This window comes from Juglans microcarpa x Juglans regia, chromosome 1S (assembly GCF_004785595.1).
Source record: "Juglans microcarpa x Juglans regia isolate MS1-56 chromosome 1S, Jm3101_v1.0, whole genome shotgun sequence".
NCBI classification, from domain to species: domain Eukaryota; kingdom Viridiplantae; phylum Streptophyta; class Magnoliopsida; order Fagales; family Juglandaceae; genus Juglans; species Juglans microcarpa x Juglans regia.
Genome location: NC_054595.1, coordinates 26,071,283 through 26,087,728, shown reverse-complemented (window position 1 = coordinate 26,087,728; position 16,446 = coordinate 26,071,283). Strand labels below are relative to the sequence as shown.

General features: G+C 36.3%; 3 protein-coding genes across 4 annotated transcripts; 1 reads left to right on the top strand and 2 right to left on the bottom strand.

The window, feature by feature from the left end:
* The first annotated feature begins 703 nt into the window (after positions 1 to 703).
* LOC121247771 (trihelix transcription factor ASIL2-like) lies at positions 704 to 3,650 on the top strand. 2 transcript variants are annotated; one of them, XR_005937285.1, is made up of 2 exons: positions 704 to 1,002; positions 3,390 to 3,650. XR_005937285.1 is itself a non-coding variant. In XM_041146211.1 (2 exons), exon 2 carries the CDS (start codon positions 1,647 to 1,649, stop codon positions 2,829 to 2,831), a length of 1,185 nt encoding a protein of 394 aa, XP_041002145.1. In that variant the 5' UTR covers positions 823 to 1,002; positions 1,237 to 1,646; the 3' UTR covers positions 2,832 to 3,002. The 2 variants fall into 2 exon arrangements, 1 of the variants encoding a protein (XP_041002145.1); XM_041146211.1 differs by lacking the exon at positions 3,390 to 3,650 and adding an exon at positions 1,237 to 3,002 and having other exon boundaries at positions 823 to 1,002.
* Positions 3,651 to 4,079: 429 nt separating this feature from the next.
* Positions 4,080 to 7,153, bottom strand: LOC121247769 (pentatricopeptide repeat-containing protein At3g16010). Its single transcript, XM_041146207.1, is given in 4 exon segments — positions 4,080 to 5,006; positions 5,008 to 6,176; positions 6,297 to 6,480; positions 6,881 to 7,153. Coding segments are annotated over 3 exon segments (1,926 nt in total). The 5' UTR covers positions 6,382 to 6,480; positions 6,881 to 7,153; the 3' UTR covers positions 4,080 to 4,334.
* A 1,195-nt stretch (positions 7,154 to 8,348) lies between these two features.
* LOC121247763 (heat shock 70 kDa protein 15-like) lies at positions 8,349 to 15,168 on the bottom strand. The gene is made up of 10 exons (XM_041146196.1): positions 15,021 to 15,168; positions 12,847 to 14,060; positions 12,369 to 12,596; positions 12,166 to 12,261; positions 11,852 to 12,079; positions 10,356 to 10,550; positions 10,008 to 10,154; positions 9,724 to 9,873; positions 9,489 to 9,619; positions 8,349 to 8,915 (listed from the first exon to the last, which is right to left on the bottom strand). Exons 2-10 carry the CDS (start codon positions 14,014 to 14,016, stop codon positions 8,690 to 8,692), a joined length of 2,571 nt encoding a protein of 856 aa, XP_041002130.1. The 5' UTR covers positions 14,017 to 14,060; positions 15,021 to 15,168; the 3' UTR covers positions 8,349 to 8,689.
* Between the last annotated feature and the right edge of the window lie 1,278 nt (positions 15,169 to 16,446).

Sequence of the window (16,446 nt, the reverse complement as noted above, 5' to 3'; positions counted from 1 at the left end):
TTGAAAAGTGATGAAAAATCATAATTAAAAATATAGTAAATAGTAATTCGGAATAAAGCAAACTAAAAAGGACAATATTAGGGTGCACACCAAATGTACACTCCAAATATACACACTAGTGTAAATGAGTTTTTTTTTTTTTTTTTTTTTAAGCAAAAACGAAACTGTCCTCCGTAACTAGTCATCCATAATATCAAATAAATCATATTCGTCAGTGGATGAGTTGTAGTTAGGGGTAAAATACCACTTGAATCCAGAGCTAGCTGGTTCTCCCCGAAATGCGTTAACTGGATATCTAAAGGTAAAACACTCTACAACAACGAAAGTACTTTTTCACTCTTTCATATATTAGGAGATTTCACTTGGAAAAGAAAATGTTCCATACTAATAGATTGGAGTCCATAACTATGAGTTTCAATGTATAAGATCTTGTAGCACTTACCAATAAGACTATATCGATTAGTATTACACAGAAGAAATTCAATCATTAGCAAAGACTTCAACAAGATGTTTTATTATTTTTTTATGTAAATAAATTTGCTCAAAAAAGACTCTAAAAGATGTTAATCGTAAAATTCTTTAAACATTCTTGATCATTAAGAAAAGAAAATGAGTGGACATATTTAATAGGGATATTTGAAAGTCATTCCATTCAGAAATAGGTTGGATACAGTTATTGAGCCCAAACTGATATAGTGCCGAGCCCGTATCATCCTCACAGGCCATGCCCCAGTCTGATCAAGGCTTTCAGTCCATATCCTTACACCCGGCGTACATTAGCAGCCACCCGCTTTTATCACCAGCTGCTATAGTTTACTATCTCCTCTCCACCTTGTTCCCATCCACCTTTCCAGTTTCTTTCGTCTTGGAATTGCTCTCAACTGGTCACAAATTTTTTATGTTGGTTTTTTTTTTTTTTTTAAGAGCGTGAATCTGGGTTTGATTGTAAAGAGATTTTGGGACTTGTGAGTTCATTTTAGTCCGGAAAGCTTGCTATTTGAGGTAAGAATCATGGGTTTTGTTATTCTTAGATGTCTGATTTAAGCTTCAAAATTATGGCTTTTCCTTTTTGTTTGATATGAATAAATGTTGGAATTTTTCCATTGTTGAGATTTCAATGAATGAAATAGAAGAATTGGTTGAGATTGAAAAGAGATTAGTTCTCTTAAGGTTAATGAATTTGTTAGTTTGAATATTCCAAGATGATCGTAGGAAGAAACCTCTTATACCTGGCAGTGAAAAAATGGAGACTTTGGAGCAGGATTCTTGGTGTTTTCTGCATTTAGAAGTTGATTCAAAGAAGCGGGATTGGTCTTGTGGAGGTTCTGTTTTCCCTTTTTTTAACTGTGGGAAAATTACAAATTAAAATGTTGTGGGGAAATCGGTATTGCAAGTAGAAAAGGAATGTGTTTTCGGGAACAAATATTATGGGTATTTTTCTTTATCGAGTTTGATTCTGTTAAAGAAAAGAGGAGTTGGTGGTTTGGGGTTAGAAATTAAGTTCAGAGGTTTTTTCTTTCCTTTTTGTTTTGGGTTTTAGTTGTGGTTGAATCTTACAAGGCTCAACGTGAGTCGCAAAAGTGCTTTAAGGCGCATTGATCAGGCTTTGAAGGTCACACAAGAAGGCTATTTTAATTGTGTTAACAATGGATGACACTGAGGATGATGCAAGGTACCCCCCAAATCGGTATGGTGTGAATCACCAGCAGGGTTATGGCTCCTCGAGTCGGCAGAAACTTTCTGTTAGGAATGCTCCATATTCTTCTTCAGCTGGTAGTCAGTATGTTGACGAGGATGATGATGAAGATGAAGAAGATGAGGATGACTTGGCAGAGGAGGAAGATAATGATGATCAAAGTGATGGTTTCCGTAATATCCATGAAGATTTGGAGGATGATGATGATGATGATGAAGAGGAGGAGGAGGATGAAGATGATGATAAGCAGAAAATTTATGGTAGGAGGATTGAAAATGTTGATTTCGAAAGGCACCCAAAGAAGCGAAAGTTGAAGAGTTTGGTTTCTAGCTATGAATTTGCTCCTCGGGTACCTACGCCATCGGCTGCAGCTCTGGCTCTCCCTGCTCCAAAACCATCGGTTGGAGGCCGAAATTCGCTGACTGATTGGACTGAGCGTGAGACATTCGTTTTACTAGATGCTTGGGTTGACCGGTTTCTTCATCGTGGTAGGAAGAGTCTTCGGTCTGAGGAATGGCAAGAAGTTGCAGAGAAGGTATCAGAAATTTCAAAAATTGAAAGGACTGATACTCAGTGTAGGAATAGATTGGATACATTGAAGAAGAAGTACAAAAAAGAGAAGATGAGGATGGCAGAGACTGGTGATGCCACTAGCAAATGGGTTTATTTTAAGAAGATGGATATGTTGCTGTCATCGCCCCCGCAGCAAGCTGGCCTCTCGTGTGGTTTGGACTCAGGGGAGTACGTATTCATGAACCCTAGAGTTTATTTGAATCGTGCAAATGGGTTGGAAGAAATGAGGGATAGTCCTGGGAATTCGGAATCTACTGATGGCGAGGAAGATGATTCAGATGGACTTCCGCCAAAGAAGAGGAGGATTGGAAGGGTAAATGATGAGGGGCCTTCCTTTAGATTACTTGCTGATTCCATTCACAAATTCAGCGACATATATGAGAAGATTGAGAATAGTAAAAGGCAGCAGATGGTGGAGCTAGAGAGGATGAGAATGGATTTCCACAGGGAATTGGAGATGCAGAAGAGGCAGATTCTTGAGAGAGCGCATGCAGAGATAGTGAAAATACGGCAGGGTGATGATGAGGAAAATGATGTCTCTGCTGAGAATGCCAGTGGCTGATGTATTGAGATGCAATAAGCTTTCTGTCGATTGCTACCACTGTTGTATAACACTTGGGGGGCCTTTTTGCCTCTTTTAATTTTTATCTTATGAGGATGTAATAATGCTGGAGATATTGTATTACTTAGTAGTCGAAGAAATGGCAAAATTAATCAGATCATTGCTATGTTATCATTCTAGTCATATTAATCAGATTATTGCATGATAATCTGCCCACCTGCTTTAATTTTTCCTCCATATGTTCCATGAATGTTAACTATCATTACGAGAAATTCTATTTACAGTTTCCAAATGATGAAAAATACTATTTGCAATCCCCAAATGGGGACTGCATGTGCAAGCCCTTCATTAAATGGAAAAAAGTACCATTTTAATTAGGATATTGTTGTAATTTTTAAAAAAATTTAAAGACAAAATTAACTAAGCTTGCAATGTAATCCCCATTTGAGGACTGTACGTAACATTGCTCCTATGATTATTGATTTGTTCTAATAATATGAATGTTAATTATTGCTTTAATTTATTGCACGAATTTTTCCTCCATATATGTATATGCAGTGAAGTTTCTCCTGTGCTTTTGTTCAAGAATTGAGGGATTCTTCAATGAAGGTAACCTTCAAAGGTCGAGATTAAGTGCGTTTCTTGCTCTAAACTTTTCTAGGCATCACCTGCTTGTAATTATAAAGCTCAGTCATATTTTCTTTTATGTCGTTTGCTTCTTCTATCAGTTTCCATAATGCCAAAACGCAACAATGAAAATTTGTCATTGTTTTTGTTGTTTGAATGGATAAAAGGTCACGTAAAGGTTGACTACTCATAATTCCTTGTCACAAAAGCTTCAAATTTGTCACTGGGAAAATCTTTCGAAGAGTTTTGAATGTTGCCCATGTTTCAATCATCTATGTTCTGCGAATGCAGCACATCAACCTGGTAAGCACAAGCAAAACTGTGCTCCATTGGCATTCTGATAAAGCTTTCTAAACCAGCAGGTGCTGGTTGTAAGTCTGCAAGACTCACCATTCAATTATGAATCTGTCTCTAGAAATTTTCAACAAGTCCATGCAAGGTGTTGGAGCCAGAGACCAATCTTCATTTCAAATATACAGAGACGGTGACCAGCGCCATCAGTTATCAAATCCAATCTTCAGCCATTTATTTGTTGATAATTGATCACCAACTCAAGGGCGATTTCTCAATTGCACATCAAGAGCATGCTAAAAGCAACAAAGAAACTAGATGAAAATGAAATAAAAAATTGAACACTGTCCCCACGCAATAGATATGGCATTCTCATGTTCAGTCCATCCAATATTCGAACAAAAATATCGACAGAATCGTGCATATAATTGTGCAGAATCAACTTTGCTCCTTTCTAACCTTCCTTTTTTCTTTTTTGTTTTTGTTTTTGGGGTGGGGGTGGTAAATAGAAAAAGTTAAACTATTACCCCAACGGACAAACAAATATGAATAGAACATATATGATATATGCCATGCCAAGCCCTTTCACAAAGTGACATGACTACAAACTTCATCGACCTTACCAACTGCCTCAAGTATTGACGAGTAGGTGATGAGGTCATACTCAAAACCTTTTGAATTCATTTCTTTCATCAGCTTAGCAGCTTCCTCAAACATACCAGACCGGCTGAGACAGCCGAGAAGAGTGTTGTAAGAAACTGCATCTGGCTTAATCTTTGAATGCTTCATTTGTGTGAACATCTCCACAGCCCGCTTTGGGCCACCAGTTCTAGCCAAGCCATTTAGAATGATATTATGCGAGTTTATGTCTGGAATGCAACCATTTTCTACCATGGTTCTAAGTAAGGAGTGAGCTTCATCTATCATGCCAGCCCTTACCATCCCCGACATGAGTGCATTATAAGCATAAACATCAGGATTGCATCCAAGTTTCTTCATCTCATTAAAAAGATCTATGGCTTCAGTGAGACGCCCACATTTTCCAAAATGTTTGATCATTACGGCATACACTCGAGCACTTGAAAATCCACAGTTCTCTTTCAATTCTTGAAACAGCTCATTTGCAGCTTCATACCGTTTTGCTTTTCCAAGACTATTTATCAGGCTGCAATAGGCAGCTGGGCAAGGAGGAAAACCCTTTTCGTCCATCTCTTCAAGAAGCAGTAAAGCTTTCTCAACTCTATTTGTTTTGCAAAAAACCGTCAATAAGGATTGAATAGGTAAATGAGCTAGGAGCAACACCTTTTGCCTTCATCTTCTCGAGCCATGAAGAAGTCTCTGAAGCTGGAGCTTTGGATTCAAATAAAGCTTTTAAAACAGTGTTATAGGTCACAACATTAGGTTTGCACTGCAATGACTCCATTTCGTTAAAAATCTTAAGAGCATCTTGCACACGGCCAGCTCTTCCCAAAATATTTATCAGATTGTTTATAAGCACAACATCAGGCTTGCACCCCTCTCTGAGCATATCTATGTATATACTGTACGCCTCTTCAATCCTCCCGGTTTTCCCAAGCCCTTTTATCAACTCTGTGTAAGTAAAGACAGTTAGGGCACACGCCTTCTCTTTCATTTCCTGGATTAGACTCAAAGCTCTGTCTACCCTACCCAGCTTGAAATAAATTCCCAATAATGTTGTATAAATCTTTGCACTTGGCTGTAAGCCATTCTCCTTCATCTCATCAAACAACCTAATGGAAGAATCCTCGCGACCCAATTTCCCAAATGCTGATATGAGTGCGGTATACGTCACAGTATCCGGGAAACAGTTAACCTCATTACACATCTCATTATAAAGCTCATGAACTTTCTCATAATGTCCTTCTTGCATCAGCATCAAGATCATGGAATTGTAAGTGTTTGCTGTGGGCTTGCACTTGCGGCCTTTAATCTGGTAAAAGACGGATAGCGCCCTGTTGACCATCTTAGCCTTACCCAAGATTTTCACAATTTCGGATAATTCAGCTGGACCAATGGTACATGTACTCCTAACCATCTCCTGAATTGTCCTCCACAATTCACCAACTAATCCAGCTTCATCCAAGCAATTGACTAAGGCCATGTATGTTGTCGAGTCATGTTCAAAGTTCCTCCTCTTAGCAGCCCACTTGAAAAACTGAATCTTAACACTGACCTCGATATCTATCTTCAAAACCTCACGCACCAATCGATGATCCAATTTCAACTTTAGCACTTCCAATGCCTTTTCAGCATCAGGTCCCCACTTGAATATTTTCAAAATCCTTATAAATCTCTCATCCAATGTTCGGACTGAGGTGTCCTTTCTCAATAGTTTTCCCTTCATGGGCAAGTTTTGCATTTCATCTTTTGGACTACGTAAACAAAACATTTGGACAATCTCCTTCTCTGCTAGTTTGAACCACAAGAACACAAACAGAACAAAAATGTCAGCATTGAGCATACTAAAAAATCTATAACGATGTAGCTCTTTCATGTTCTTCTTGATGGAATTAATGAACCCTTTACCTGTTTGCTTAATCCTATCGCGGAGATTAGACAATGTTGATATCGACCGCTTCGAAGCCATTGACCGAACAATCATCTTTGCCATTTGTGAAAGAGCTACCAAATCAAATAACGCTCCACACAGGCAAAAAGTTATTTATATTGCTAAAGTGATAGTGCCGAGCTCCCTTCACATCGGTTCATTCTGACATCAGAAAAAAAAAAAAAAAAAAAAAAAAAAAAATCCTCATTCCAAACTCTAACAAAATGATATGCTTCATATAACTACTATTTTCTTCTCCCGGAAAACAGTAAAACAACTGCGAATACCTGTAACATGCAGTGTTTTGCCACTGACAAGAGATGATTTCGGAATTCTATGTCCGAAGAGTTTGCAATAGTCAACATTACTTTTCAACTCTTTTGGAATGACATTGGAAATCTTTTGGAATGACATTGGAAATAATAGTTCGACAACCAAAAAAATAACTACCCAAAACTTAAAAAAATACTACATAGAGGCAATTCAACAAACAGTCGGAAGACGCCACCAAAGGAAGATCATTGGGAAGAGAGAGAGAGAGAGGAAATGAGGAATAGCCGACCTTATTCTTTTGTCTTACAGGAATACTGAGAAGTGCCTGCTCGCGCGCGCCTTTTCTTTTACTGGGCATACCGTGTAGAAGTGTCGAGCTCTCTCAAGATCTCGTCGAAGAGGGAGAGAAGGGTGGGTTTTGTCACTTGGGCCGTAAAAAAGTGGGTTTTATTACTTGAGCCGAATTGAATCACGTTCTGGCCCTCAATAGTCTCGACCCCATAATGGCAAGCTCCAAAGATTCCTTTACCACTTTTTTTTTTCGTCTTCGACGAAAACAGACAATAGCATGTCTTTTTTTTTAATCAGTGAAATGAGATGAAATATGATTAAATTTAAAAATTAAATAAAATATTATTTTTATTTTGAAATTTAAAAATGTTAAATTATTTATTGTACTTTATATGAAAATTTAAAAAAATTATAATAATTATATAAGATAAGATGAGAAGTTTTTTGTATCCAAACGGAGATATTTAGAAATAATTTCCATCTCATCTCATCCCATTTTATTCCATCTCATTTTCTTCCAAGTATTATTCAAATACAAATACTTTCTAAAATGAGTTGTTAGCTTTTCAAAATGAACATTACAACTTTTTCAAATCTAAAAACAAAAATAATATTCTAATAATATTTTAATTTTATAATATTTTTTATTCAACTTCTTTTCTCAAAACCCAATAAATAATTACTCAAACTAACTCATTGTTATTCAATATTCACAAATCATTTTACTACTATTAACAAAATTTTCATCTCATTCTTTAAACGTCCTCTAATTACCATCCTTCTTCGTAATTGATAAGAATCAAATAATTAAAAAACTACTTTTTTTTTTTTTTTTACTTATCTACATATAGCTTGACGTTACATACAAAAAGGTAATATCCTAGAATTTTCTTATTCATTTATTTCATTACTAATATCCTAGAATTTTTTGAAAAAAAAGTTAATTTTAAAATTTTTGACATGGATGTTTTTTCTTAGTAGATTAATATTCGATGGAAACAGAAGAGTTAGGTTAGATTGCCAATGCCATGATGCCATCTGGCCATACATTTTATTATTTCGATTCCTCTATCTTCTGCAAACGTGGCCCATTGCCATGTAGAAGAAATTACAAAACGCTTTTGACAATTCTCGGGCAATGCAACAATAATGTTAACATTTCTAAATTCCACGTAGTATTTGGTTGCTAAAGTCATCTTAAATATATGTTATACGGGAATAAGAAAGTATGTTTGAATGTATAAAATAGATTGAGACATGCTTAACATAAAATTAAAAAAATAACAAATCCCGACCATTATTAGTTTGAAATAGGCTAAAATGAGTTTTTAACACCCAAACATACCCTAATTTTCACCGGAGTGGGTGAATATCAGGAACTTCCACAAAATGCATTGACCTGGACATCAAATGACTGACCCACAGATAATGCGAAGGAAACAGAAAAAAAATAACAATATTATGTTTGAGAAACAAATTGCAAAGATTACTTGCGCAAAGCATACAACCTTTGAGAACCCCTTAAGATGTACTTCTGTTTCTCTTCCCTTGCAAGAATCTGGGAGAGCACAACAGTATCATTTCTCTTGAAACCCTCCTTTCAAGGGAAATTAAAAAAAAAATAAAAAATAAAAAAAGGTATCTTGGAGATCCACCCTAATTAGCTGTAAAATTTGGCAGACCGCCACAACAGAGAAGGCTTCGTAGACTCCCAAAAAAAAAAAAAAAGAGGTCGACAAAACATATCGAAAAAGTTCTTATAAGAACAACTTAAGTAACATTAAAAGGCCATAACCACACCACAGAACTACGCAGAAGGGGCAGAGGTCTCTGCTTCCATTGGTTCTGCAGAGGCCGATGGTACCTCACCTTTGTCATCTGCTTCCCTCTCGGCACTAGGACTGGCATTTGCATTGGCATCACCACCCTGTGATTGCTGCTCACGGGTGTGAGGAGGCGGGGTTGGTTGTGTTTCGGGAGTAGCTGGCTTGGCTGGCGCTGGCCTTTGTTTCATCATTATTGGTTTACAAAACCTATTTAAGCAAATACTTTCTTTCAGCATCCTCATCCAAAAGTACCATACACAAACCAGGTAATAAAAGAATTACTAAAATTTCAAGGATTGAGTTTACAGATGCAACACGAATAGAGAGTCATGAGCAATGCATATAACCATCAGGCTGAAGGTAGCGTAAACATGCAAAAAGAAAGTGAAACACAAAAAGGACCAAATCCAAGTAGCAACACGTGGATAATAAACAAGGCTAAAAAATTACAAAAGGGTGGTTAACGTTGGATTTAAGACCCACAAGTAACGAAGCAGAAAACTAAAACATTATAATAAACATGAAAACTGGAATCGAGACGAGTTCTTCAAAGGATCTAAATTTTCCATTAGCTTATTTTAACTTTCTTGGGTGAGTTTTCAAATTGATTGTGGGTTCAAAAAATTTCATTTCCACGGATTCATATCAGTGACCAAAACATTTTGCCAATCACTCAAGACTTCTTTAATTACTGAAGCTTAACGTCATAATTATCTAAAGAACGTGATTTTTTTCCCAACAGAATAAACAAGATTAAAGTATAAGGAGAAATAACGGTACCCATCAAGTGCTTGAGTTTTCTTTAGCACATCAGCAGATGGCAGAACCGGACTAGCATGTTTAGGAAGTGAGTCCTGCTGCTGTTGCTTCTCTCTTAACCATGAGTCTGCCTCCACACATTCATTTACGACCTACAACATGGCAGATAATTAGAGAATTCATTGTGTATCTAGACGGGTGTGAGAGAGAGGAAGTCACTTGGGAGAGAGGAAGGTGCGGAGAGACGAGTTACTACCTTCTGTTTCTCAGAGATGTCAATGTGATCGAATCTGGGATCATTTGACACTGCCGCTTCTCTGTAGCTATTAACACATCGATTAAATTGATCAATTACAGCTCCCCTGTTTACATACTCTTTGTATCGCTCCTCAATGGGATCACCTTGCTGCAATATTTCACAATTACATCAACCTCTGAGTGATGCAATTTGACTCAAATGTGCAAGTTCGTGGATTTGTTGAGTGAGAGGAGAGGGGAGAGACGGGGAAGTAGCCATTTAGAGCAACAAAAAACACTTACCTTCTTGAGTTCCTCGAGCTTGGCAACATAAACACCTTTGGTTTCATCCTCACCCTCTTCATACAACCAATCTTCCACCTCCTGAAGTTTAGAAGTAAACTCTTCCCGGTCTGAATCAGTGACAAATTCTCGATATTTTTCACTAAGCTGGAGAAACAAACAAGCATCAGCTTAAAAGTTCTAATTTTTTTTTAATATATATAATTAATAAGAGAATTTTATTACCAAGAATAGGTAAAGTCGAAGTATAGAAGAGGAAATACCTACATTCACGCTAGAAACAGAAACTTACAAGTTCTAAACTAAATGCCAGATAGTCTGGGTTGATATAAATAAAAAGAACACTACCTTATTTCTCATGTCATAGACGTAAGCCTCGACAGCATTCTTCCTGTCTTTTGTTTCTTCCATAACTCGATCTTGCAAAGCCATTTCAAACTCCTTCTCTACTGCTTTTTGCACATCAGCTGGAACCATTCCACCATAAACAATCTCTGCTACAGGTATGACAGTCTTTTTTACCTTCTTCTTTGGAGCCTCAACCTGCAATCACCCAAATTTAATGCAGATGTTATGAGTTGTGGAAGCAGGTGAATCATAATAGACAGAAATAACTCAAACTCATTTGATGCTGGATCAAATAATACAAACAAAAAGCTCAACAAGAGTTCCAAGTATATGCCATAAACCCAAGAACAAAAGTTGAGGAGAGGAAGAAGGGGAGGAGGCGTCCACAGCAGCTGTCACTCAGGAGCAGATGATTGGAACTAGTCGAATACACGTATTAGCAACAAAATGTGAGCTCTACCAGTGAAATTATGCACGAAACAGGATTTAATATTTTCAAGCATCAGCTTCGATTAGCGGTTGTTATAAACCGTATTTTTATATATAGCTGGTTGCCACAAGCTAGCCAACAAGACTGCAACTAAAGTCCAACACACATAAGCAACACACCCGAATTTTTGTTTTTGTAATGCATGTGCATAAACTCATAAAGAATAAGGCCTCGTTTATTTTCACAACCATTATCATCTCATCATTATAATTTTCTTAAATTTCCACACAAAATAAAATAAACAATTCAACTTTTTCAAATTCTAAAATAAAAATAATATTAAAAAATATATACAATATTTTATTCAACTTTCAGCTTTTATCACAATTCATCTCATCTCATCTTTTAAAATAAATAAGACTTAAGGCCTGATTTGGATAGTGAGTTGAAATAAGATGGATTTAGATGATTTGTGAATAGTAATGAAATATTTGAGTTGAGATGAGTTAGAATTAATTTGAGTTAAAATGTTTTATGAGATTTTGAAAAATAAAAAAAAAAAATTAAATAAAAATATTATAATATTAAAATATTGTTAGAATATAATTTTTATCTTGTGATTAGAAAAAGTTAATTTTTTTTTTTTGTTTTTAAATTTAGATAAATTGTAATAATTAGGTAATGATTAAATGAAAAAGTTAAAGATTTGAAATTGAAAGTGTTTGTGTTTGTGATGTTCGAATATTAAGATGAGATAGAATAAGATGGAAGCATCTCGCTATCCAAACCGGACCTAAGTATCCATAGAGAGCCTTCTCCAACAAGAACTCAGGCTATTTGAATTGAGATTGAATGGCTATTCAATAAGTGTGCAAGACTGTCTTACACATCCTAGTATTCCCATTCTTGAGGGAAAACAACCCTGTGATAGCCTTATCGATGTCATGAACAATGGTACACCATGCAAAAAAAAACCAACAAAGAGCTTCATATACTATGAGAAATTCATAACTTAGTATGGGAAATAAACAGAGAACCAAGATAAAACATAATCAAAATTACTAACCTTAGTATCCGTTTCCATCTGCACAGGCTTGTCTCCTGAGTCGGGAACACCATTTTCAACCCCAGAAGCATCAGAAGAACCCTTAGCATCTTGCTCTTGCATATTTACATCAGTTTCAGTGGAGCTTGGGGGAGAAGCATCGTTAGGAGCTTCATTGGTATCCATCTTAGCATCTTCCTTTGCTGGCTCTTTCAAGACTGGAACTTCAACTTCTTCTTCTTCCAATAGCTGAAACAAACATCAAATAGAATTAGTAACGAGATCAATAGAAAATTACCCACCAGAATTAGCGACAACAAGCTTTCGGAACTTACAGTAGCTGACTCAACAGACACAATTCCATGCAGATTCAGACGGGCTTTCACCTTGACTTTTGCACGCTCACTTTTCGTAGAATGGAAAGGACCAATCTGCACGTGAACAGAATGTCATGCAATTAGTAACAAAAGTAAAATATCATTATCAACATCACCTGTAGTGTAAACTTTTCATAATTAATATTGTCAGGCTGCATTACCGTATATGTGCTAATCTTTGAAGGTGCTTGCAGTTCGCTCACATCAGCATATTGCACATCAACAGAGAATGTGCCCGATCTGTAAAATGTCACAGCCTTCCAACTTGGTATAGGATTTCCCTTGGGGAAAACGATTGTACTTTGTTGATTGTCTGCTGCCCCATTCTGAGCCTCTGGAGCAGAACCTTTCCATGACAAAGCAATTGAGAATGGAAAGTTCTCATTGACCTTCAAGTTAAGGGTGGAAGTGGTATAAGAGGTACGCACCAAAATAATTGCATTTTGATTTTACCATTCGTAGTTTTCACAAACAATTTTGACTGACGTGAAAGGAAGGAAAGCACATTAATGAAACAACCAAATTTTTTTAATGTTGAAGTCTGACGATTCAAGGAAACTTCAACTAAAAAAAAAAAAAAAACCAATTTTTTGCTAACCGAATGTAAGCCCATATCGAATATCAGTGAATTAAAATTACCTCAAATTCTCGTACTTTAAACGTTGGGCTAAGAATGGCACATTCCAAAGCACATCCCCTGGCAACACACTCACTTGCATTCATTGTGCGCCTAGGCTCCTTTTTGAAGAAATCCGTCAATATCTTAATTATAGCAGGAACACGAGACCCTGAACCAACCACCTCAACCACTTGAACATTCTCAACGGAGAGACCAGCATCTGCAAGGGCCTTGTCCAATGGTCTCTTAACACGTTCCAAGATAGGAATGCTGATCTGTTCAAACTCCTCCCGCTTGATGAAACCTCTGACATCCTTCTCATCCATTAGGCACTCTATGTTCAAAGGTGCTTCTGGATTTGCACTGAGCATCTTCTTCAGCTTCTCACAGGCAGCTCGAAGCCTAAGGCAAGCCCTTGCATTCTGTAAGACATCAATCCTGTACTCTTCTTTGAATTTTGCAGCGAAGTGCTGGAATAGCACTTCATCAAAATCTCTACCACCAAGAGATCGATCAAACGAATGAGATAATATTTTCAGCTGGCCCTTTTTAAAACCAGCAATGCAGACTTGCATGCTTGCATGTCCAATATCAACGAAGGCAACATTCAATTGATCATTTTCGGGTAAATCTGTCTTATAAATGCCATAAGCCAAGGCTGTTGCTGTAGTCTCATGAAGTAAGCGGAGTGGGTGCAAGCCAGCAATTGTGGCTGCATCCAAAACAGCCCTTCTTTGAAGATCAGTGAAATAAACAGGAATCCCAATACAGCAATCAACAACTGCTGCATTCAAATTATTCTCAGCTATAGCTTTCAGATTTGAAAACACCATTCCCAAAAGTTGGGTCGGCGTAAATGTCCTTACTTCTCCCAGGTACCTCGCATGAATCAAAGGATATCCATCAGGCCCTTCTGTAACACTGAAAGGAAAAGACTTAAGATCCCTCAGCAATTCAGGATCATTGAATTGCCGGCCAATCAACCGCTTAATCTGAGAAATTGCATTCTTTGGGTTCATCATAGTTGAAGCAGCCCCTGCTGTCCCAATGAACCGCTGCTTGTCACCAAAACACACAACTGCGGGGGTCTCCCGCTTGGACTCATCGTTGAGAACGACATCAATTCCTCGCTGCCTTGCAACGGCCACAATGCAGCTCTCATTCCCAAAATCAAAACCTACTACGCTCATCTTTCCTGAAAATCAGCTGATATAGACGACCAGGTGATGGCAATCTGGACGATAACATAGCAGGCATTCAGTACACAATAACTTCCAAAAAAGAGAGAGCCCAGAAACCAGAGAAATTCAAAACTTCTGTTAACGACCAAATACCCTTTACTTATTAAAAAAAAAAAAAACCGACCAAATACCCTAATCCATGAAAAAAAATGAAAAAGTAAATAAAATAAAGCTGGGTGTGGATATATAACTTTCCTACCAAGCCAAATCATTGTCCGAATCTATTTGTGCAATGATGACGCATAAAAATGCACGAGAATGCATGCCTAATTTCAGAAAATAAGTTCACAACATCAGGAGGCCTACTAGCGTTGGCAACACCCAATCAAATCAGAGGCAAGACATGGAGACCTAGTTCTAGGAAATGCACGGCAGCCGCGGCAACCTCACGCTTAGTCACACTAGCATCACACAGCCAGCGATAATCTAAGCAACAGCATGTCAAATCCAAATTCATTATACCGGAACACTGCAACTACAAATTAAAAGCAGACAAAGACCGTTTTCCTTCGTTTTCTTAGAAAATCAAAGTCGTAAAGCTCATCCGTTGGACCGGCTTGAAAGACTAATATTTTACACCAATTAGCAACTTAAAAATAAAATCTAGGCCACATTAAAGACAGTAAATAAACCAAACATCAAACGGGATTCCAACGCTTATCAAGATTTACGTCATGATTAATCCATCAACAACATAGATTCTCCCCAATGAAAACGGAAAGGAAAAAGAAACAGATGGCCAAAAAGAAAATCAAAAGATTGGAATCCAAAAGTAAAATCACAACCAATTCAACAGTCACGGAAACAATCTCAAGCCGGAAATGACAGAATCTTCAAAGGGAAACTCGCAGATCTAGAACTTCTATTTAGGTAGAAAGAGGGTCGGAGAGAGAGAGAGAGAGAGAAATCTAAATCTATAAGCGATGCGGCTGTCAGCTAGAATGAGAACGTACCTCGAGAGTGATCCGCACCAACAGAGAGCGAGAGAGGAATAGGGGTTTGGTGGGTTGGAGTTCTGGAACTCTCTAAACACCCGCAAGGCTTTTACGAGACGAGAAGGCTGGGTCCTGAGAAGCGCAAGATGACCTATTTAAAGGGGCCTCCCAAGGAGTCAGAGCAGAGGCCGAAGGCTTTGCGTGGAATTTTCGAGTCTTTTTTCTTTTTTAAATGATAACTCCTTTTGATTTAATAAAAGAGGTAAATTTATTTGATAAGATAATTTTTTAAAAAGTTTAAAATTTCTCATATATTCAAATTTTAAATTTTGTATAATCTTCTTCATGTATAATTTATTAAAAAAATATTATTTATAAATTATTTTATTAGAAATTTGGAGTTCTATCCACTTTAAAATTTAATTTATAAAATTTAAAATTTAAATTAAATTATATCAGGTTAATACTTTATTAAATGAGCTTTACACGCCATTTTAAGAAAAAATTATTCGTTATTTATATATCATAACTCAAATATAAATTTTAAACATAAATTATGTCAATTTAAATAATTTGTTGTAAAATGTAGAACTTGTAAATAAATTTATTTTTAAAAAGATAATTAATTTATTATATTTTATCATCCGCGGAATTTCTTTCTCATTTTCTTTTTTTTTTTTTCAAATAAATATTTGAAGTTTCAGAGTGGTCCTAGAGGGGTCTAGAGAGATACATGGGGGCGGGAGGTTCTAGAAAATTCTATCTATCTGTTGGAGACTTTGAAAGTTTGAAAGGGGAGATTCGAACTTTGAAAGTGTCTAATAGTAATTACTGGAGGAAGTCCTCCTGCTTCGTTCCGTTTCCAAAAGTATTAAATACGTATAATATTATGCATACGTATTACTAACGATAGTTGGTGTAAGTATTATGTGATGATTTTTAAAAAGATAAGTAAATACAAGATTTATATAAAAAAAAAAAAATTAATAAGTAAATCTCATTTTTTTTAAAAATGATTTCGTAACGTCTGTGCACTCACAATTATATGCAGCGGCGGATATACATTATTTCTAAGCCTCCAAAGTTTTTAAAAAATTCAAAATACATCTTATATTTTATTTATAATTCTATAAATATAACAAAGGACCCCAAAAAAATTAAAAATCCCCGTATGTTCTTTAAGATTTTCGAAACTTTCAATATATCTAAACGTGTCTTTCTTCAATTTTTTTTTCCCTATAACTAAGAAATTTTGTATAATTTCTATATGTTATTTATTTTTAAGGATGTGGCCTCACCAAAATTAAATTAAAACTAAGTTTAGGAAAAATAATAAACTTGTTAATATGGATCTCCAAGATTTTTTTTGTTATATAATATTAGACTTCTTAATATGGAATCAAAGTGAAAATATAAGAAAAATCATTTAAGGTTAATGATTTAC

Bases quoted from the DNA above. Each gene is read 5' to 3' on its own strand.
- LOC121247771 (XM_041146211.1), top strand. From the start codon at position 1,647: ATGGATGACACTGAGGATGATGCAAGGTACCCCCCAAATCGGTATGGT.
- LOC121247763 (XM_041146196.1), bottom strand. From the start codon at position 14,016: ATGAGCGTAGTAGGTTTTGATTTTGGGAATGAGAGCTGCATTGTGGCC. The intron at 12,597-12,846 runs GTAATTTTAATT...CTTAACTTGAAG, and splicing joins TTAAAGTACGAGAATTTGAG to GTCAATGAGAACTTTCCATT. The intron at 10,551-11,851 runs GTTAGTAATTTT...GGGTGATTGCAG, and splicing joins AGATGGAAACGGATACTAAG to GTTGAGGCTCCAAAGAAGAA.